The 24,290-nt window shown below is 38.5% G+C and overlaps 1 protein-coding gene across 3 annotated transcripts in view; it reads right to left on the bottom strand.

The window, feature by feature from the left end:
* The window catches only part of OGT (O-linked N-acetylglucosamine (GlcNAc) transferase), a 37,169-nt gene that overhangs the window by 11,577 nt on the left and 1,302 nt on the right, over positions 1 to 24,290 (bottom strand). For 2 of the 3 annotated variants that reach the window (XM_030850783.2, XM_030850786.2), the window contains exons 2-16: positions 22,338 to 22,518; positions 21,229 to 21,472; positions 15,419 to 15,487; positions 12,021 to 12,137; positions 9,703 to 9,782; positions 8,967 to 9,162; positions 8,567 to 8,707; positions 7,873 to 7,973; positions 7,558 to 7,711; positions 7,358 to 7,459; positions 6,982 to 7,161; positions 6,153 to 6,311; positions 5,915 to 6,004; positions 696 to 821; positions 107 to 277 (exon numbers count right to left, since the gene is read on the bottom strand). In XM_030850783.2, the coding sequence (XP_030706643.1) occupies positions 107 to 277; positions 696 to 821; positions 5,915 to 6,004; positions 6,153 to 6,311; positions 6,982 to 7,161; positions 7,358 to 7,459; positions 7,558 to 7,711; positions 7,873 to 7,973; positions 8,567 to 8,707; positions 8,967 to 9,162; positions 9,703 to 9,782; positions 12,021 to 12,137; positions 15,419 to 15,487; positions 21,229 to 21,472; positions 22,338 to 22,518 (2,111 nt within the window). The remainder of the gene's footprint in view (positions 1 to 106; positions 278 to 695; positions 822 to 5,914; positions 6,005 to 6,152; positions 6,312 to 6,981; positions 7,162 to 7,357; positions 7,460 to 7,557; positions 7,712 to 7,872; positions 7,974 to 8,566; positions 8,708 to 8,966; positions 9,163 to 9,702; positions 9,783 to 12,020; positions 12,138 to 15,418; positions 15,488 to 21,228; positions 21,473 to 22,337; positions 22,519 to 24,290) is intronic. The other variant, XM_030850784.2, reaches the window with a different exon arrangement.

Below are 24,290 nucleotides of genomic sequence, written 5' to 3' on the forward strand. Positions count from 1 at the left end.
AAAAAAAAGTTTCAGACATATCTTTTAGGATGCACAGGAACAGCAGCAAGGAAATAAATGACTACAGTTCTTTGCAATTCCCCTATAGCACTGTTTTTCTACCTACCTTCAGGTGAGGGAACATATTAGCATGATCACCAATAAAGAAAGTATGGGGCATATAAGCCAGTTTCTCAGAATACTGCTCAGCAACTTCAGCAGGTGAAGTTTCCTGATCAGTGATGATATAATCCATGAAAAGCGCGCCACTAGTCCCAGGGTACCCCAGCCACATTGCCTAAAAGAAAAAAAAAAAAAATCAGACCAAAAACTGACTAAGAACCTTCAGCAAAATAGCTTAAAATTAAATAAGTAAACAAACAACCAAGGAGGGTGGACTTCCTTAGCCAAGAGCAATCAAGTAATATTTTAGACTAAACTTCTAAGTGCTAAACCGTTTTTCCAATTTACAAGACAGAACAACGGTTTACATCCAACTACAAATTGCATGTCTCCATATACATGTTCCTGTGGGCACTGTGTTCTCACTCAAAATTCTTTGTCCCTGTTCATTTTCAAGAACTACACTTTTTTTTCATAAGTCAAGCATGTCCGTCCTATTGTTTCAAAGGATAGTTAACCAAAGAGGGGAAAAAACCTATCACTGTCTTCTTAGCCCAATAAACACTGTGAGTAATTATCATTATTTCCTTTACCTGAATAGGAGCTGGCCTGAGAGCAAAGAGTTCATTTCGAGCACCCTTGGTATAACCATTCATATTTACAAGGATGTGTATACCATCTTGATGAATGCGATCAGCTGCTTTTCCATTGCATGGAATCTATGGAATAAAAAAATAAGAACTTATACTATGTATAATCTAAAACTGATTCAATTAGTCTTAATGGCATTGAACAGAATTCAAATTCCCAGATGCAAAAGTGGTAACAACACAAATTACATTAATGCAGGGTAAAAACATGGTTAAGTACCATTAAAATGGGCCCACAGCATTACACAAACAGGATACAGAGGAAGGAGAGTTTACCTCTAGACTGAACGTATGAACAACTAGGCTTGGGACTTGCCTGGTGGGTCAGTGGTTAAGAAACCGCCTGCCAATGCAGGGGACACGGGTTCGAGCCCTGGTCCGGGAAGATCCCACACACTGCGGGGCAACTAAGCCCGTGTGCCACAACTACTGGAGCCTACATGCCTACAGCCTGCGCTTTGCAACAAGAGAAGCCACTGCAATGAGAAGCCCGTGCACTGCAACAAAGAGTAGCCCTCGCTCGCCAAAACTAGAGAAAGCCCGCACACACCAACAAAGACCCAACGCAACCAAAAAAAAAAAACAAAAAAACTAGGCTTCATAGAGGAGTTGATATTTGAAATGGGCCTTCAAAGATGGATAGGAGGACTTCCCTGGTGGCGCAAGTCATTAAGAATCCACCTGCCAATGCAAGGGACACGGGTTCGAGCCCTGGTCCGGGAAGATCCCACACACTATGGGGCAACTAAGCCCATGTGCCACAACTACTGAAGCCCGCGTGCCTAGAGCCCATGCTCGACAACAAGAGAAGCCACCGCAATGAGAAGCCCACGCACCCCAACAAAGAGTAGCCCCCGCTCGCCACAACTAGAGAAAGCACACACACACACCAACAAAGACCCAATGCAGCCAAAAATAAATAAATAAATAAAAATTTTAAAAAGATGGACAGGAGTTTGAGGAAGCTGGACAGAATACAATCTCAACAGAGAACTGTATGAATAAAGAACCAGAGTAAAGTGCATGGTAGGTTTAAAAAATGGGTAGATCACTTCTATTTGATATAGGGTATAACTGAGGGCTAATGATGGGTGAAAAGCTCTGGCAAACAAGGTTGTTTGTTTAGAAAGGTTGCGAAGGCCACACTGAAGAGCTTGGACTTCATATAGGCACACCAATGTTCATTGCAGCACTATTTACAATTGTCAAGATATGGAAGTAACCTAAGTGTCCATCAATGGATGAATGGAAAAAGAAGATGTGGTATATATACACAGTGGAATATTCCTCAGCCATTTAAAAGTTGCCAGAGGGAAGGGAGGGAGGGGGCAAAATAGGTGAACAGGATTAAGTAGTACAAACCTCCAGATAGAAAACAAGCAAGCCACAGGGATACAACATACAACATGAGAAATATGGTCAATAATACTGCAATAACTTTGTATGGGGACAGGTGGTTACTAGACTTATCATGGTGATTTCATAATGTATGCAAATAACTATGTAGTACACCTGAAACTAACATAACACTATACGTCAACTACATTTCAATTTATATATATATATATATATATAAAATTAATAAATATATATTTTTAAAGAGTTTAGACTTCAGTCAATAAGCAGTGAATCCTAAAAGGTGTCAGAGGTGGAGGGCCATATTCTTCTTGGTCAGAGTCCAACCCTACATCAAAAATGGTCAGGTATATTTCCAAAGCAACAGCCATAACACAAAAGACATTGGTAGAAATTATTTATGAAATGACAAGAGGCTCACAATCCTTCTGCTAGGACTTCAATGATTCATATATATGAATTACTGGGTATACCATACATACCTCTGTTAGTCACCAAAGTGGCCAACAGCGTCTATAAGAAAAAACTCTAGTCCATACCTGCAGCAAATTCATTCCCTCACAGGTTTCAATATTAATTTATCATAAAACTTTTGCTCCTAGAGGAAACAGCAATGGAGCAAGTATAAGAAATAAAGAAAACCAAAGGCAAAGGCCCTTTTTTTTCCCCCTCTCCCGTCGCGGAGCACAGGCTCCGGACGCGCAGGCCCAGCGGCCGTGGCTCATGGGCCCAGCCGCTACGCAGCATGTGGGATCTTCCCGGACCGGGGCGCGAACCCATGTCCCCTGCATGGGCAGGCGGACTCTCAACCACTGCGCCACCAGGGAAGCCCGGCAAAGGCCCTTTAAATGACTTTTTTGTTCTTCTTCCAAGCCACCATTTTGTTCAATTTATTCAGGTAATATTAGGTATCTACTGTCACAAGTGCTAGCTCAATCCGCAGAGAAGTTTTACGACCACACACAAATACACCATATTTCTATTTCATTTGCAAACTCAGCAAAAATCCATGCTGATTATAAATGCAATGTAATAAATGTAAACAATCAAGGAAATAAGATCGAAGCAATTGCCCACAGATATGTAGTAGCTGATGTTAAATATCTGTCATGGAAAATACTGAGGATATGGGCTTCTCTGGTGGCGCAGTGGTTAAGAATCTGCCTGTCAATGCAGGGGACACAGGTTTGAGCCCTGGTCCGGGAAGATCCCACATGCCATGGAGCAACTAAGCCCGTGTGCCACAACTACTGAGCCTGCGCTCTAGAGCTCACGAGCCACAACTACTGCGCCCACGTGCCACAACTACTGAAGCCCACGCGCCTAGAGCCTGTGCTCCACAACAAGAGAAGCCACCGCAATGAGAAGCCTGTGCACCGCAATGAACAGCAGACCCCACTCACCACAACTAGAGAAAGCCCATGGGCAGCAATGAAGACCCAAAGCGGCCAAAAATAAATAAATTAATTAAATTTAAAAAAGAAAATTGAGGATACAAGCTACACACCAACAGTTTTATTCACTATTTGCTCAAAATAAAAAGTTGGAAGTACAAGCCTCTAAGATAGCCTCATCCACCAGAGGGCAGGCAGCAGAAGCAAGAATCCTGCAGCCTGTGGAACAACCACATTCACAGAAAGATACACAAGATGAAAAGGCAGAGGGCTATGTACCAGATGAAGGAACAAGATAAAACGCCAGAAAAACAACTAAATGAAGTGGAAATAGGCAACCTTCCAGAAAAAGAATTCAGAATAATGACAGTGAAGATGATCCAGGACCTCGGAAAAAGAATGGAGGCAAAGATCGAGAAGATGCAAGAAATGTTTAACAAAGGCCTAGAAGAATTAAAGAACAAACAAACAGAGATGAACAATACAATAATTGAAATGAAAACTACACTAGAAGGAATCAATAGCAGAATAACTGAGGCAGAAGAACGGATAAGTGACCTGGAAGACAGAATGGTGGAATTCACTGCTGTGGAACAGACTAAAGAAAAAAGAATGAAAACAAATGACAGCCTAAGAGACGTCTGGGACAACATTAAACGCAACAACATTCGTATTATAGGGGTCCCAGAAGGAGAAGAGAGAGAGAAAGGACCAGAGAAAATATTTGAAGAGATTATAGTCAAACACTTCCCTAACATGGGAAAGGAAATAACCACCCAAGTCCAGGAAGCACAGAGAGTCCCATACAGGATAAACCCAAGGAGAAACATGCTGAGACACACAGTAATCAAACTGGCAAAAATTAAAGACAAAGAAAAATTATTGAAAGCAACAAGGGAAAAACGACAAATAACATACAAGGGAACTCCCATAAGGTTAACAGCTGCTTTCTCAGCAGAAACTCTACAAGCCAGAAGGGAATGGCATGACATACTTAAAGTGATGAAAGGGAAGAACTGACAACCAAGATTACTCTACCTGGCAAGGATCTCATTCAGATTTGATGGAGAAATCAAAGACTTTACAGACAAGCAAAAGCTAAGAGAATTCAGCACCACCAAACCAGCTCTACAACAACTGCTAAAGGACCTTCTCCGAGTGGGAAACACAAAAGAAAAGGACCTACAGAAACAAACCCAAAATAATTAAGAAGATGGTCACAGGGACATACATATCGATAATTACCTTAAACGTGAATGGATTAAATGCTCCAACCAAAAGACACAGGCTCGCTGAGTGGATACAAAAACAAGACCCATATATATGCTGTCTAGAAGAGACCCACTTCAGACCTAGGGACACAGAGACTGCAAGTGAGGGGATGGAAAAAGATATTCCATGCAAATGGAAATCAAAAGAAAGCTGGAGTAGCAATACTCATATCAGATAAAATAGACTTTAAAATGAAGAATGTTACAAGAGACAAGGAAGGACACTACAAAATGATCAAGGGACCAATCCAAGAAGAAGATATAACGATTATAAATATATATGCACCCAACATAGGAGCACCTCAATACATAAGGCAACTGCTAACAGCTATAAAAGAGGAAATCGACAGTAACACAATAAGAGTGGGGGACTTTAACACCTCACTTACACCAATGGACAGATCATCCAAACAGAAAATTAATAAGGAAACACAAGCTTTAAATGACACAATAGACCAGATAGATTTAATTGATATTTATAGGACATTCCATCCCAAAACAGCAGATAACACTTTCTTCTCAAGTGCACATGGAACATTCTCCAGGATAGATCACATCTTGGGTCACAAATCAAGCCTCAGTAAATTTAAGAAAATTGAAATCACATCAAGCATCTTTTCCGACCGCAACGCTATGAGATTAGAAATCAATTACAGGGGAAAAAATGTAAAAAACACAAACACATGGAGGCTAAACAATACGTTACTAAATAACCAAGAGATCACCGAACAAATCAAAGAGGAAATCAAAAAATACCTAGAGACAAATGATAATGAAAACACGATGATCCAAAACCTATGGGATGCAGCAAAAGCAGTTCTAAGAGGGAAGTTTATAGCTACAATCCTACCTCAAGAAACAAGAAAAACCTCAAATAAATAATCAAACCTTACACCTAAAGGAACTAGAGAAAGAAGAACAAACAAAACCCGAAGTTAGCAGAAGGAAAGAAATCATAAAGAGCAGAGCAGAAATAAATGAAACAGAAACAAAGAAAACAATAGCAAAGATCAATAAAACTAAAAGCTGGTTCCTGGAGAAGATAAACAAAATTGATAAACATTAGCCAGACTCATCAAGAAAAAGAGGGAAAGGACTCAAAAAAAAAAAAGAAAGTTGTAAGTATAAGAGTTTCACATACCTGAGAAAGATCAATGAAATGATTGGCTTCTGCCATCACCTTCACTCGGAAGTTTGTGCCATCATCTGGGCTCAGGGCATAACAGAATACCTGAAAGGCAGCACATAGTATATTTAATAACCTTGGCTCAAATCTTTCCAAAAGACACTGGGCTTAACACCTAAAGGTGACTATAAAGCTACCACTGTGGGTTTGTTTGGTTTTATAAATAGCGACTCTAGAGCAACACTAGTCTTACCTCAAATTTATCAGGATTGTGCATGCCTGGAATAGACTGCATAAGATGAGAAGTAGGATGATTCCCAAAGTCAGAACTCACGTATCCTACACGCAGTCGACCATCACTGAGCTTCAAGTCTTTCGGATGTTCATATGGTGGTTTATGAAGGACATTTATCTACCAATGGAATTCAGTGCTTGTTAGTAAAGTTGAGTCTATATGTAAATTTTCATCTAGGAAAACTGACTAAAAGCATACCTGTTAGGAATGGTATGCCCAGAATACTTCTTTAATTCATATAACCAGTCTAATACAACCTTAGCAATTTGTATAATATGCTTCATACTTTGACCTGTTCCTGAGGCCTATGAAGTAGCCCAAGCAAGTTAAAGTTGTAGGAAGGAAGCAGAGTGGGAAGAGCATGACAAACCCTGCATTTTAGAAAATTCTGTAGGGAAGCATTTTTTAAAAACACAATTACACCTAGCACTCTGCTCTATTCTGCTGAGAAAATTCCCACCTTTGATCAAGTACTGCTCTAATTCTCAAAGGTGAGTAGAAAATACCAAACACTTTATAAAATCTATGGTTTCAAAATTAAAGGAAAACACCATCAGCCTACTGTTAAGTATTTCAGTTAAGGATTCCACCTTATAGAATGGAAGGGGTTATGATCAAGACAGGACACAATGGGAGGGGGGCTTCTGGACTGGCTCACGAAGCTTCATTTCTCAACTTGGGTGGTAAACACCTTATGATAACTCATTAAGCCATAAATTTGATTCATGTAGTTTTCTGTATCTGTGTTTTACTTTACGACGAAAAGATTAAAATGAAAGACTCGCACCTTATCCAAGCAGAGGTTCCCATGCCTCTCAGCAATAGCCTTCCTGAAGCCATGAGAAAGAGGATATAGCATACTATGATGAGGATGCACAGAAGGCAACCTATTCTTCTCTAACTGGTCAGCCACAATGCTGACCAATTTCTTCATTCGCTCATCATAGTCTGTCCAATCACAGACAATCTAGAGGAGGCAAAAAGAAGTTATTATCCAGAAAACCTTACTCCAAGACTTAACATCCTATGTGTCTTTGGCCTAAAGTAATGTCAGATAACCCATTAAAAAACAGTGTCTCCAGCCAAGCTTGGATTAATATGGCACATACAATTAAAAAGTGATTACAACCCTGAAAGCCAATTACTGGCCCATTATTCTTTACCTGCAGGCAATGAGCCAAATTACAATAGGCGTCAGGAAAATCAGGTTTAAGCTTCAGAGCAGTGCGATAAGAAGCAATTGCTTCTGGAATATTCCCTGAATCCTGGAAATAAAGTGGGATGGTTAAATTTTTTCCTAAAATTAAAAACATTAGGTGCTAAGATGCATATATTGTAATAAAATATATATAAAAAATAGTACCTTGTGAATGGAAGCCAGATTGCTGTGGGCATCCGCAAATGCAGGGTTAATCTGAATAGCACGAGTATAACACTGCAAGGCTCCCTGAACATCCTGCATCTCCTTTAGAGTGTTTCCCATATTAGAGTAGGCATCAGCAAAGGTAGGACTGATTCTAAAGGAGAGGACAAAGATTTTATTTCTCTAGTACAAAAACCTTTAACCCCCTGTAATATTAATTTAGTCTGCTATTATTAAAAGTCCCACATACCAAATGTGCCAAATGCCAAACATTTTAAAACTTAGAAGAAAAAAATAAGGCTGTGAGTCTCTTACCGAATAGCCTCCTTATAATGCATCAGAGCTTCCTGCAGTTTTCCCTGCTGCTGCAATACACTTGCTAAATTTGAATGGGCAGCAGCAAACTCTGGGAAGACCTATAAAGATTCAAGATGATAACTGAGGTTTAAAAAAAAAAATAACTGCTAAAACAGCAGTAATAACTTACCACAACAAGAACTTCGCTCAAGCACCTTTATATCCCTACACTTCTCTCCACCTTCTCCAAGTCTACTCATTCTTCAAAGCCAAGTAGTTCAAATTCTACCTCTTCCTTTCTTTTATACCTCTCCGTGTTTCAAAACATAATGAGGTAGACCTCTCCTCATCTTAGTTTATGCTGGTAACTCTAGCATCTCTCTTCAAAACTCCTACCACACCTACCAACCAACATTACAGCCATCAGGTACTGAAATTATATATTTACTGGTAACTCTTCTTGAACTCTAGCTTACTGTTTAAATTTTTTTGTGCCAATCTTATTTACCCATAAAATAACAAACTCAATGTTAAGGATTTTCTTGAATGTCACACAGGACCTCACTCATACCTTAGGTACTCAATTACTGGTTCAACGAATGATTTGCCCACTATCTACTTTTACAAAAGAGGTGGATGACATGGCAAACTTAACTGCCTTCCCTCTACTATCACACAGACAAAATACCCAGCCACACCACCCTCAACATACTTCTAATGCTTTACGATACAAGCGAACTGCCTCTTCAATGTTTCCCTGTTCTCGTTTGATATTGGCTAGGTTATTCAGAGAGTCTGCATGGGTGGGACACAGCCGGAGAGCTGTATTGTAACAATCTTCTGCTTCGGCAACCTAAAAAACAAAACAAACTATTCAAAAACCTATACAGAGGAATCACAGAGTCGCCACTGATATTATTCTAACAATTGCTTAGTTAAGCCTAATGGCTGGTAATATTCCAGAAAACAGGTATTTTTGCTATTCTTCCTCTCATCTATAATTCCAAAATTAAACAATTTACCACCTCAATATTTAATGACAATATGTACAAAAATGACTTTTTTTTAATGCCATCAGGTAACAAAGAAAGAGACTGAATAAAAATCCTTACACTGCCCTTCTCTTTGAGAGCGTTGGCTAGGTTGCAGTAAGCATCAGGGAAATGTGGTTGCAATTCAATAGCTCGCCTGTAGGTGTCTATTGCCAGATCTATCAGGCCTTGCTCATAGTATACACAAGCCAGGTTGCCATGTACCACTGCATGATTTGGGCTCAAGCTTAGGGCACGAAGGTAAGCTGCCACAGCTCTATAAACAGAAACACACACACACACAATGCAACTAACTTTTAATGGATGCTTTGTTACAATTATTTCATTCTATCAAAGTATATCAATTATAACTAGTTACAATTAATTCATGCCATACTATACTTAACCTCAAAAATCAAAGTTGCACCTTTATAAAATGTATTTTTACACTGAAAAATTTTCTATACCCCCATAAGAAACAGACTTTCCTTTGACAACAGCAACAAAAAGTTAAAAGTCAGGATTTACTTAGCTTTCTGAATCAGACAGAAGGAATAATTTAGTCTAAAAGATAACCATTTCAATAGTTTTGCAATAAAGGAAATTTCAACTAAACTCCTAGTGAGAAGGATAATGGCTTCGTGAAAAGCCAACAATGAAGTCAGGCAACAATAAACCTATAATAAAAGGTAATACAGCAGACCTGAGCCGGGAAAGTAACAAAAGGAAAGTGTATTTCAATGACCCACTGTGATAATTTCAGTCCAAACTCTCAAGTGTTGATACAACAAAAACTCCAAATAGAACATTCCCTCACCTGTCAAAAATCCGTGCCTCTTTCAAGACATTTCCTAAATTGATATAAGCATCCAGAAAATTGGGGTCAAGGGTGACAGCCTAAAAATTGCAAGACAGTTACTTAGAGCAAGTTAGGATTTCAGATTAACTTCCCAATTACAAGTTTTTAGTCTGAGATAATTTTAGACCTCCAATTACATTTTCTAGTATAATTAAATCTTATTTCTTTCATTTTTAAAACCCAATTATTTTAGTACCCACTCATTATTCACAAATCTCAATGTTACCAAAATAACTTCCCATGTAATGTAAGAGCAAAATGTGTCCTGAAGGGAAAAATTTTAAATTGGGTCTGCTCCAATTTTATTGAGCTGAACACTTCTCATGGTTGGCCCCATTTTATTCTCAATTAATCAGCCTAGCTCTTCTAAAAAAATAATGGCAGGAAGAAGCAGCAAGCTCTAACTGAATAAGGAAATATATACCTCAGTAACTACAACTGTATACTCAGACCTTAGTAAGATATGTAATTAGAGCTGTATACTCAGTAAGATACATTACTTCAAGGGGATACTAACCATTAAATGGTTCATTCAGATAGTTCTGAAGCTGTCTTAAAATATGACCAGATATATCTACAGCAGTAATTCTCAACACTGGCAGTATATTAGAATTCACCTCCTAAATGGAGCCTGGGTTCCATCACAGGCCAGTTAAATCAGACCCTCTGAAAACGGGGCCAGGATATCCATATCTTTTACAAGCTCCTCATGTGCAACCAAGGAGAACCACAGAGCAAGAGAGTAGGTACTCCTATAGTGTAATGAATGGAAACCTGAACTGAAATACTGAAAGGTAAAGGTAATGAGTAACTGTGAATATATTTAAGACTCATTAAGAACATTCCTCTTCACTTAGATGGCAACTCTGTTGCACTTAACTTACTTAGATTGTCTATAGTAATAGATGTCCACCCCCAAATTTTTTTATTATGGAAAATTTCAAATATATACCAAAGCAGAGGAGTATAACCTCCAAGTCTCCATTACCCAGTTTCAACAATTAAAAAATCATATTCAATTTTATTTAATCTATATTCCAACCTAACTCGCCCTCTTCCCAGATCATTCTGAAGCTAATCCCAGACATATCAGTTCATTTGAAAATTTTTAGGGACAATACAGGAATACTTTTTCCTCCTAACATAACTACAATACCAATATCACACCTAAAAAAGAGACAGCAATTCCTTAGTATCATATATCCATTCAGTGGTCCAATTTCTGATTAACTTTGATTGAGGATCCAAATAAGACCCATACAATTAACATGTCTTTGTGAGTTTCTTTAAATCTTTTAAATTAAAAGTTTAATTTAAATCTTCATTTTTATTCCTGTAATTTGTTGAAGAAATCAGATCACTGTCCTATACAGCTTCCCATAGTTTGAATTTGCTGACTGCACCCCTATGGTGTCCTTTAATGTGCTTATTATGTTTCCCTGTCCCATGTATTTCCTGTAAATTGGTAGAACTACAAGCATAATCAGATTTGGGTTCTTTGCTCTTTTTGCAAGGCTACTTCACTGGTGGAAGTACTTACTTCTATCACAAGGTACAAAATGTCTGGTTGTGTCTCTTTTTTTTTGCCACTGATAAATGCCTAAATTTATTATTGGTTATACTCTGATTCTATCATTCCTACTTCATTTATTAGCTGGAACACTTGTATAAAGAGAAACTTCTCCCATCGACTACTGGGTTACCCTGATGTCCAGTTCATACAGGAGAGAGAGGACAACTGTTTAACCAGTTCTCAAAATGAGTTGCTCCTTATCTTCCAAAGATGACCCATGAATTTCTTCTTAGTATAATTATACTCATGAACTTAAATGTATTTGATAAGTTCCAATATATTTCAGTTATTATTCCCATTGATGCTCAACTCCCATCTTTAGCCAGTAGGAGCCTCTTCCAGTTGCCTCCTGAGTCCTTTTGACATAAATATATCAAAACTTCCTTGCTTTCTGGCACAACAAGGCACTCCAGATTATTTTTGTACATTTCCTGCCCCAGATCTGGAATCAGTCTTTTCACCAAGAAACTCTGCTTCTTTACAGTAAAGCTGCCCGTTTAAAAAAAGAATTTTTAATTACTAAAGTACATTTTCAATGCTAAACTGGAAACTGCCATATACCATCCAGCAAATGCTGCAATACTGTCAGAGAAACAAAGATATTATGTGACTGATTAAGTAAAGGCCTATTATTTAGTTCTAGTAGAAACACCCTGCATACATAAGCACTTCAAAAATACCAATTATTAATTTAACGACTAACCTTTTCAAAGTGATGAATTGCAAGCCAAATCTCCCCTTGTGCATTGAAAACACAGCCAAGATTACTCCAAGCTACTGCAAAGTTCGGTTGCGTCTCAATTGCTTTCAAATAACATGCCTTAGGAGGGGTTAATGAAAGAAGAAGATGGGAGGGGAAGGAGGTAAAGGGAAAGGGGAAAATTTATAAAGGGGAAAAAAAAAGATTGGGGGGAGGGGGGAAGAAGGTGATATCATTATTCCTTCTCTGACCAGCCAAAAGTGACCCTGCAGCATAGGCTCGCTTGCGCCAAAACTAATGCGCTGCCACAGCTGGCTGCTCCTGCGCCTGCGCCACCAGAACCCAGGTGCAAACCACCATGTTCAGTTCTGCCAACCAATGACCAACCCTTACACTGGGACTTAACCGGGAAGTCAGTTGCCTTAAGACTCTATGCTGGACTTCTCTTATCTGAACACCTAAGGGCTCTTGCTCTTGTTTTCAAGTGTTATCTGGAAGGTGCCACTTAAGGCTAAGTTCCTCCCCCACCCAAGTTTCCCAAAGTCTGTTCTACGATGTGTTAATAGTTATCACTGGAAAAAAAGATTTCACGATCAAATAAATTAGGAAAACAGAAAACAGGTTTCTTGACTACAGGACTTCCCTAAGCCTTTAATAGTATATACACGGTTCCCTGAACTTAGTTGACCATGGACCTCTTCTTTCATTGGACATTTTATGAGAATACCTATAAAACACATTTGAGAAATGCTGCTCTAAATAAACAATAATGTTCCTCACTAACATCAAAACTATGCTACTGAGGAGGAAAATGTTTTTCTGACAAGCCAGATATCATAAGGCCAGGCTATAAGTCACATCCTCACAATGCCCGTCTCCCAAGGAGGACTGAAGCTGAAACCTCATATGACAGGACTGCACCTAGGTTGAGGTCCCTGTAATGCGAGCGCAAACATCGCTTGCGCAACCTAACAGCATCGCACTGCGCAATCGCTGCGAACTGCTGCGCTACATAGAACACCCCTAGACGCAGCAAACGGCCAACCAGATCCATTAATCTACTAGACAGGCCCATAGAGAATATTTGTTTAATGAGATTAGTTGGACTCGAGGTATGTTAAAACCCAATTTTATCCAAAAAGGCTACAAAATAGGACTGAGGGAGCCAGTCAATCAGATTACTCATCTAGTCAACCGTTCACAGGGGCTCATTCGCACGCATTGCGCATTAACGCTGCGCAGCCTTTGCGCTACTGCAGGGTCACAGCGCATCATCAGAAGAGCAGAATGCTGCAATCCAAACAAAGAAGAAAAAAGGAAAAAATGAACAACAAGAAGAGTTAGAAGCTTTTACTAGTAAATTATCTCTAATAATTTTTAATATCAATTAACTTTTACTTATCTTTGACAGAATTGTGGCTATAGTATAAAACATTCTCTTACATAACTTGCTTGTAAATAAAATTATTTTAAGCTGTTTCTGAAGCCACAAGACAGAAGATTCAGGCATGGAGGCAAATTGTTTTGCTGTGGCAGTTACAAACCCGTTACCATATTTCTCATCATGTGACTTTTCGGTGCGTTCCTTGCTGGAAGAGGAGGAGGTGTGTGTCTGCCCTAGATCCAGGCCTCGAGCTCCCTTCAGCGAGGCACCTTACGCATGGAATAGGAGGTTTCACCCACCTGAAACCTTCTAAATACAATATCAATGGTGAAAAACCAAAAACAAGAGAGAAAATAAAAACAAGATCATTAGTAAAAGTTCAACAAAGCAATTGAAATTCTTTGGATGTCTATTACATATGGGAATGAGGACAGTCTCAAGTCTGTAATATGGGAAACATGCAGAAGGGAGAGGGTTAATCAGGGCTATTGCATACAGCAGGGATTTTTGCTGGAAGAAAGGCTCTTCATTTTCTACAAAGACAACTTAATTTTGCTTCCATCTACTAGGAATATGCTGGCTTGAATTTTCAAATGCACTGATTACAAAAGAAATACATTGCATTTCACTCAAGAGTATTTTCTTGTTCACTAAGTTCTCACAAAAACAGAATAACATTTTTCAAACTAGGTGTCTCCAGAGCTCTGAAATAAAGAAGTCAGCAACCTAAGGCAGGCGCAATGTCTCAGCCTAAACCGATCTCTAAAGCTGCAGTGAAGTGCAATTCATGTTAGCTGTCCGCTTGGTGGGGTGACAATTAATAGAAGCTTATCAAATATTTGTTCTATAAATTACCAATTAGATTTATCAGCTAAGACTGAAATCAATTACAATCCATTAGCTGGAAACCTACATTAAGGTTAATCCAAAGTGTCAGTAGAATTTATGAGCTATGCACTTAAAACTAGTGCCTTTTAACATCAGATGGTGCTGAAAAGCCTTCTCCCTCCCTGGATGAAGCAGTCAAACAGACAGCTACGCTGCGCATACACTCCACGTATTAGCATGCGCGTGGGGCTCAGAGCAACAGGTGGGAGTTTCAGAAGCATTCTGGTTTCTCCCCACTCCTCACCCCTGCAGCGCGGTTGCGTAAGGTGGCTTGTAACAAGACAATTTCATTTATAAATTTAATTTAAAATTATACCAAAAGCTTTAATAACCCAACCTGGTGTTCAAATTCTTTATTTGGAAACACAGAATGCTAAAAGCCACCTTTCCACTTGGGCAAGTTTTCTTTCGATCAGTCCATTTCCCAAACAAACCAGCTTTGTCCTTCTGACTTTTTTTTTTTAAAGGAGGTGGGATGGGGAGGAATAAAAGAAGGAAGTAAGAAGAAAAGAAGGTAGACAACTAGGATTGGAAAAGAGGAAAAGGAACTTGGGGAAGGGAGTGAGGACAAGAAGGGGCAGGATGTTCCAATTATTAATTTGCAATCATTTAACAGCCTTTCTTCCACTGTAAAAAGGGTGAGGAAGATGAAGGGAGGAAGGTTAAATAAGAATTTTAAATGCCAGTATTACAGGGTAACATTTGGATGAAATTCTTCTCCACTTACAAGCCACAAAGGACTTAGAAGAGCAGCATTTTCAATGGCACCTGCATCATATAGGAGTCTTGAGCCAAATCACAGGCGCTCTGCTTGTCACCAGCAGGCAAGCCTCAGATTTGAAGGAATGTTATTTATTCCCACATAAGATCATGACGGAGCCCACTGTTATAAAGATGATCTAGCTCAGCAGAAAGGCTCCAAAATGTTCAGGTTCTTGCTTTACCCCCAGATTTAGAACAGATATGCCAAATCCTGGCCCTGCTCTAGTCTGAGGCGATTCATGCCGTCAGTTTTCCTCAGTTTCATAGGACTGTTTTGTGAAGATAGCTCAATGAAGAGTTGAAGACTTGGCAAAAAGTACAAGTATCCATAACACTGATGTTTAAATGTGTTCTATCAAACACCTACCTTGGCTTCTTCCAAGCGACCCAGGGCTTTGAGCAGGTTCCCCAGGTCACTGCGAACACAGTACAAATCCTAGAAACCCAGAGATACTCTGTCATTAATTATACTCTGCTTTGTCAACCAAAGATATCTTGAAATTACTTTTACGCATCTAGCTCCATCATTTTATTGTCAACTAGAGAGACTGCTTGACAATTTAAGAACAGGAACACAATCCCCTCCATCCTCAATTCCAAATTCCAAAAAATTTTAAAAACTCATTTGATGATTAAATCTGACTTGAACTGGCATGAAGTTATTTACAGAATTTATTGATCCCACTTAATGTGAATATGCATACCTTCTGCTGCAGAAATATAAATGTGTTTTACTAGAAGGTGCGGCTCCAGACACACCTGGGAGTCATATATGGTATTATCATCTTTCTAAAATCCTAAAAACTCTGAATTTTATGATGCATTTGATCCCACCAGTTTCAGATAAAAGACTATGGGCCTTGCTATAGCTTCTCCTCTCCCCAAATGTTAGTCACGTTAAAAAAAAAAAAAGCATCAAATGTTTGTTCAACTATTTTGTTCAAGGTTATGAACCACTACTATATCGAGGGTCAAAAATTTTCCATAGTGGAAAAAAGGATTTAGCTGTGATTAGTTATTGGCAAACCTACCCTTAGGCTGTCAGACGTATAGTAGAAAACTTGACTTCATTTCACTATTAGACAAAAGGATTACCATCCAACCAAAGCTTTAATCCTGGCACCTGGCACTAGATTACTCATTAGTATTAACTGCCATTAGAGTTGAGTGGGCGAATAATGAAAAGCAGTCGACTCGGCTTTTTATTAGCAGCACAATTGTGTTGCTAGTCATCTGACTCACCAGTCCGTTCATCAGTATGAAAGACACATCAGAACAGTGAGCTTAAATTTTTATTTGTCCTTGGTTTGCCTTGTCAGTCAACAAGCAAAGACAATGGCAATAAGAAGTAAGCTTATCATTCCAAACTGTTCCACGTGTGGAAGAGCCTTACACTAAGTCCTAGAAAGTGAAATTTTGTCAACTGTGCCAAAGTATCATCATATATACTATTCTATGTGCAACTGTATTATGGTTTCCACAATCAGGTGATTACTGATAAACAGCTTTTGTGATTGTATATTATCATCCATCCAAGTGAACAAAAAGTCAGCCAGCAAAGAATAGGCTGCCACAGAACACCCTTGCGGTTGGCCATACTGAGTCAGTTCCATGAGCTACCTGATCTGTCTGTCCATGGAGCAATGACTAGTGTTTTGGGAGAAAGTGGTGGTCTCCTGTGACCTCAAGCACAAAAGGCTAATACTAATCCTCATAGGTATCATTAATCTTATTACAGACTTAGCATCCTCTAATGAGTCTAAGTATTTTTCAACCCTATTTATACTCTCAGAAGAAATGAATTCTATAATCTTGCTATCTACTTTGTATGATTTTTTTCCCCTAAACTTTAAGGGCTACCGTTATGTTTTGGCAGACCATGACTGAACAATCCAATCTGTTCAAACAAACTCCTTCTACTATATCTCATTATCGTGGTTATACATCTTTGGACTTTTACCAGTTCCTATGCCTTTTCTGAGCCATAATAATCAGAAGTCTTGCAATAATTCTCCAACAATGACCCTAATGGGTTATACATCTTAGCCAACTGTTGCATAATTTTACCCTCTAGTTTCTATAAACTCTTGGATGCATGCCATCCAAGTACTGACAGTGTATATATCTATATTTAGTTATATCATCTAGACCCATTACAGCATACTAAATCAAGTTAACACAATGCCCACAGTTAAAAATAGATTATCTTCAAGATCACTATAAAATAATCAATAAGGCAGTTTTAGAAAAAGGTAAAACATATCATATTAAATATAATAGTGAAATCCAATTCTCCCACTGGAAATCCAAACCTTCATGCATGAATAACTAATTTCCAGAAAATTCAAGGATACCACTATTCTCCCCGAAGTTCAAAACCTGAGACATCAGTTCTGCTTCAGTAGTCACATCTAAACAATATCTGCTAAGAGAATCACAATTCTCAAACCCGGCCCATGTACCCATTCCTAGGTTAATATCTTCTATGCAAACCTTTATTCAATTCAACAATATGCCTGGAACTGTAGGGAAATAAATTAATAGAATCCTCATCTTCAAAGGGCTTACAACCTATGTGGAAAGACAAAACACATACATACTAAATAGCCACATAGTGGTAAAGAAATGAACTCAAGGAAGAAATTTTAAGCCGGGCCTTAAAGGATGAGTATGGTTTTAACAGACAAAGGAGGCGGACATTGCAGACAAGGGAAAATAGTATGAATAAAGGTAAGGAGATGCAAATGAGTAAGAATCTGCTGTATAACAACCCTTCCTGAAATAGCATTTATTCCCGCCTTTCCTCCTAGAGTCCCCCCACCCCCACCCACAACATCTACATACACACACGAAATAAAATCAGGTTGATTAAAGCCTACAGTAGTTCTCAATTGCCTCTCAAATTAAATTCAAACTCCTCAGCCTCTATTCTTTCTCAATCTTCCAATTGACTCTCCTCTACTACGCTCACTTCTTGTTACTACTTGACTCACCACTTCAGCCAAGGAAGTCTACTTGCTATTTACCTTCCTACAGAATGCTTAGGTTATAAGCATCCACTCGAGAAAATCTTCTGATTAATACTCCCTAAGAATAATCATCTGAGGAGCTTACACCTTTTTTCCTTTATGGGTCAGGTCCTGTCTCATATTATAATCCACAGCTGCCCCCACAACACATCTCCCCAATTCCTAACAAAGCACTGTACACACAATAAGCACTCAAGTATTTAAATGTGACATTTGCACAGCAAACTTACAAAAAGCAGAGCAGAGAGGGACAGAAATACAGTTGACCCTCTGCATCTGCAGATGCAGAAACTGTGGACTCTGAGGGCCAACTGTACTACACCACTGTTTATAAGGGGCTTGAGCACCCACAGATTTTGGTATCCGTGGGGGGGGGTCCTAGAACCAATTCCCCACAGATACCTAGGGATGACTGTATAAGGTTTTCTACAGTTTAGCTGTATGACTGAGACTCATTAACAGTAACAACATGACAGTAACACGTGATGGTCAGGATGCCAGTAGCTCTCAGTGCTATGCATCCACAATCAAAACAGAAGCAATGGTTCAAAAACCTATAGACTCAGAAACAGAGTTCCTTAGAGCAACTCAGTATTATAGCCATCTTACAAAGAACATTTTATACATAATTCATAAAAGGGATTGCCAAGCATGGGCAACTCTAGTGAGTTATCATGTGAAAGATTACCAGCTGCAACAGCACCTTCAAATACAATGGACTAATATTTTAGTGAAATTATTAAATCACCCAATATTACAGAAGCCAATTCAGAATGTAAAAATATGAAACAGCTCTACTTCTTAAAAGTAATTTCTATAATCAAGTGACAGAATAACTTCTAAACTGACATACCATTAACTTAAAAAGACAAACACTATTGAAAACAGGTTGCCAAGACTACCACCTTAACATTTTACTTTTTCACTACTGCAAAACCAAACTAACCTGAGTTTCTTTAACTATTTTTCATAGAATGCCAACTACATCTGTGATTCAGGCCAGCAATGCACTGCCAACAAGAGCACAATCTAGGAACAGACTCAAGATTCTCTGTCAGTACTGAATTGACACAGGCATTTGACAGTAAGCTTAAATCTAGTTAAGACTAGATACCCTGAAATGAATTAAAACATGATCACTACGGTATATTTAGGTGAAATCAAGGCAGTAGGCACAGTCCCTTTTTCATTCTTACTGATAAAGACAGAGAAATACAGCAGCACCTTCCACTAGAAGAAACAGAACCAGATGGGAATGCACAGATGTTCAATGCCTTCAAGGGGTAGTCCCATGATTTATTTTAGTATTATCTTACTTCTTTGGTAGGGCACAATGATAAGCTTCCTCTTAACAGGTTAGATATTGAAAAGCATGGTTCTGTCTCCCACTTTAGCTTTCCCTTCTCATCATACTCCTACAGTTTGGTATACTGTCAGCAGCAATGACTGCTCTGTGATACATGTAGGCAACTGGAAACCTGAGCAAAGGGGATCAGAGTTCCAAGATGTTTGGGCCCACGGCTGTGTAAGAGGGCACAAGTGAATGTATATGTAATCAACAAGTGAAGGATGGAACCAACCTTAATTAATAAAGGGAAAGAATTTACTGTGACAATTAGGTACACAAGTGAGCCCTGAGCCTTGGCAAGAACAAGGTCCAAGCCCCAGTGGCAGCACATACAGGGTTCCCTAAAACTTTCTGTAACTAGCTAGATGGTACTGCAATAAAAATTACAAAAAGTCACTCAAATTTACATATATATGCATTGAGTATCTCCAAAAGGATACATAAGAAATTAGTTTCATCAGCTACCTCCAAGAAGGGTAGCTGGGAGACTTTTCACTGTATCCATACAAAAAGCAATAAATAAAATTTAACAATCAAAATTAATGGAAAAAATAACTGTTAATAGATATGATAAAAAGTGATTTCAGATCTTTGCATAAACTACTATATTAAGCTTCAGTTTCCCATCTGTAAAATAACGATAAGGGACAGCAGAATGGTTTTCAAACTGTGCTCAAGGGCTGCGTTGAGGGGTGGATGCCCTCTGGGTACCCAGATAAAAAGGGCTTCCTTTATTTCTTCTCTCTACAATGTTTGCTTTCAAGATATTCAGACTCAGGTTTTAACATCCACTTCACCATTACTAGCTGTTTGATCCCAAGAAAGTTAACATAACCCCCCTGAGTCTGTTTTTAAGTGGTAAAATTGGAACAGATACCATCTACTTTGAAGGATCACTGTGAGCATTAAGAAAGACCAACGTCTGATTGGCACAATGTCTGAGCACATAGTAGACTTTCAATAAATGGTAGCTATAATAGTTAATTATTAACCACTTCAAGGGTTGGTGCAAAGCTAAATGTTGACGACGTAGCTCAAAAACATATTCTTAAATTTTTTCTGGATTCCTATAATCTCCCTTTTATCACTTTCCTGTTATGTCTATCTTATTTCCCTAACTACATCAAAAGTTCTAAGGGCAAGTCTTACTTTTTCTGTGTACCTTTCAGAAACCCTAACACATGGTGAACTTAATGTCTGCCAACTGGGCCTCACTTGTTCCCAGGAAAACATCTGCAATTTAGACAAAAAAATTTTTAGAACTAATCAAAAGCCTGGTGTGCATACTATCACCTCTATTCTACCACTTCTAATTATGTAGAAAGAAAAGAGAATAGAATATTGAGGAAAAAAATTTGCAGCCTAGTTTTCATGTCACGGATCCATATATTGACATCTTAACTATTCTATATTACAGATTAACGCCCTTCTTCCACTATTCCTTGAAAATCAATTAACCGTTGCAAACATGTTATAGCAGAAATTATCCAAATTTAATCAAAAGAGCCCAAAGAAACAATGTCATGTGTTCTGTACTTTTACAGGCATTATAAAGATAGATGTAGAGTTTCTTGCAATAAGGATAATTTTTATACTCTCAAATAACTTGCTAGATAAAATAAATTTTTTTAAAATATAACACAGACCTGAGTCAAAGCAATTTCACCATTTTAAGTAGACAAAACATTGCCAAACTCTTGACTTTTTTCCATGCAAAAACCTATTTGTGTCTAAAGTATCAAACTGTTTCTTTCTAGGCTTTTGTAAAGGGAAAATAATAACAATTAAAATTATACTCACAGGATTGTACTGAAGAGCAGAGACGTAAGCTTGTACTGCCCCTTCCATGTCTCCTGCTGCTACCAAAGCGGCTGCCAGGTTAATATAACCATCGATGAAATCTGGTTTCAGACGCAATGCATGCCGATAATGCTCAATTGCTTCCTGCAACTGCCCTCTTTCCTTGTACACATTCCCCAAATTCGAATAGGCTTCTGCCAGAAGAGGGTTCTGTTTAATTGCCAGAGTACTAAAGTGGGCAGATCTGGAAAAGGGGGAAAGTATTCATGCATGGGTATGCATGTTACAGAAAGAAGGTATGGCCCATATGCAACTCAGTTTCTGAAGATCCTGTGTATTGCTCATTATATAATAATACATTATCTTTTAACTAGCGCATAGTAGGAAAAATTTTGGAAATCAAAGTTTTTCAGAAGTGGAGGCATTCCAGATTTCAAATTGGAACACTCTTTTTTCTTATGAGAGAAAATTCTTAACTAGAGTCTCATTACCAAACTGCCTCATTGTAAACCATGATCGTTAAGATCAAGAATAAAAATGCTATGTGCGTGAGTCTCATTTTCCATTTCTTGAAAAGATTCAATTACGCACACCTTTAAATGTCTAAATAAGCCAAAATGACAATTTATTAAAAGGATAAGAACACAGATTCTTCCCTTTTGATTAATTCAATTGATTAGCTAAAAGTAGCACATCATAATGACTTGATGGCATCTGCAACTTGAACCACATATGCACCTCCTACCACAGCATATACACCATCACCTCTGAGCATTTCTGTCCCTCAAGCTGACAAATCTTACAAAGGTGAGAGTGGATGCTCAGATGTATACTAAGAATAATTACCTGAACAGAGTTTTAAAAAAGCAGCAGACGTAGGTGGAAAGAACTAGAAAAGGTCCCTAGTCATACTGATAATATAACCACAAAAGGAGGGAAGAAAAACTGGCAGCTGGGCATGTCACAAGTGGGCAAGAGAGCAGATGTGCGTTGGTGGCTCCAGGTGAAACCCAGTACTGGAAAAATTTCAAGTTCAAATATTTAAGTATCATTTTTCAAGCTTAGCACCCAGAGGCAGCAATCACCAGCATCACCCCCACATCTCCTACCTGTCCAGCCTTCGACACTGGAAGTGTATAGATGAAAGTAATAAAAGTACACCAGTATTGTCTGGCTCTTGTCTCCAGAGCTGCATGCAGTGTCTCTCAGCTGCCTCAAAATCTCCTGCCTGATATTCTCGATGTGCCAACTCAGCTAACCCTTGGAAGGAAAGCATACGTTTCGTTGGTTCTGGAGAATCATCAAAACATTTGAGGGAAGGGGGGGGGGGAAACAAAAAGTTAGAAATGCAAACAAAAAAATGTAAAAATATGGTATATTAAACTTAAAGATGAAAATGCTTGAAACTATGTAAAGCACTAGAGTGTTCTGCACGTTACTGATACCCCCAAGTTAATATCAAGTGCAGAACTGGCATCTTTAGAATTCGCCCATTAACTTTCTTTCCCAGACCAGACAGAAATATTTACTTAAAAAGGAGATTACATAATGACAAAAAATACTTTGTATCTTTAAATTACAAATCGTAAGTAGCATCTAAAGATTTACGAAACATTATTCCTCATACCTTAGGTAACACAGAAAAACAAAATATAAAACATGTGATTTGCAAGGTCACATAGATTTAATAATGTCAGAATAACCTGGGAAACTTAATACTTTGTCCCATGTTTTAGGTTGGATCTGTGGGGGGTGGGGTACTGGTAACTATCTCTTAATCTGGGTTGGGGGCACCATATGCGTAGTGAACTCAATTATATTGTTTTGTATATTTCACAACTTAATTTTTTAATTACTTTAAGGGCAACACTAGAAACAAGCATACGGGAAACAAAACTAAAAGTCAAGGTGCTATTTTTAAAACAGCTGGTAAACAAGATGAATTCATCTGTCAAGAGCCAAAATATTTAAAGGGATCATCAAACATTTTAAATAAAGACCCAAGGTTACATTGCTCCTCTACCATCCCAAACTCACATTGAGACCAAATTAGCTAAACCCCACCTACTCTGGTTTAACACTAGCATTTTCCAAAGACCTCGGATACTGACTAAAGGATTAAGACACTGCAAACAACCCTGTGTAAACCAAGCAGTTACCTACAACTGCAATGATTTTTTAAAATGGGAAAACACTAAAATATAAAACCATTCGATAAAGCGCAACAGAATAACAAATGAAAGCACTTTGCTGTGTGTTAGTGACTTCGTTCAGATACATAAAGATAAAGGGTATACATCTAAAGCCCAGAGAGGGAAAACAACAACAAGCTACCTAAGTATCAATTGTAAATACTTACTTAATAATACATTACTGGGAATTTGACCACACCACTTTAACTAGATAGCGTGGGAAACCTTGTACAAATTACTTAAATTCTACCAAGGTCAGAGTGACAAGCTCAAATTTGAGCCTTAGACCCTCAATCATTAGAGCTGGCAAGCAAACTGTATTCACAGGAACGCAAAGTAAATTTCCTAACAGAATGCACAGCTAGCTGACCACTAACATAAGAGCAGAGAGACCTGCATCCAACTCTGGGGGCGGTTATATCTATGAGAGAAACTAGAAAATCACATTTTAGACAAGTCTCTAGAACTTCCTAGCTCCTTATTTTAAGACATTATTAACGTTTCAAGGCCGCCTGCTATTTTAACGCTCGAAATGATAACTTCCTCAAATAAAATAACACGTAGAAAAGGGCAAGCTAGTACAGGAGAATCTAGGACAGAATCTTAAATCTTTAAAAATCCCTGAGAGGGAGGGGAACACAGACTAATAACTAATCCCACTACCTACAATCATGGCTAAGACAATTGAAGATTCACTTCTTAGTGCACAAATGTTCAAAAACAATAAAACCCTTGACACATCTCAACTGAGAAATCAACAAAAAAATAACCTCGTGGGAAACCTTAGAACCGCAGCCCAATCCCCCCTCCCTCCCGCCCCAAATAGCCTCAATATGGAAAGGCAGCTGAAGGACACTCCTATAATTTGGT

Source organism: Globicephala melas, chromosome X, assembly GCF_963455315.2.
Source record: "Globicephala melas chromosome X, mGloMel1.2, whole genome shotgun sequence".
NCBI lineage: Eukaryota > Metazoa > Chordata > Mammalia > Artiodactyla > Delphinidae > Globicephala > Globicephala melas.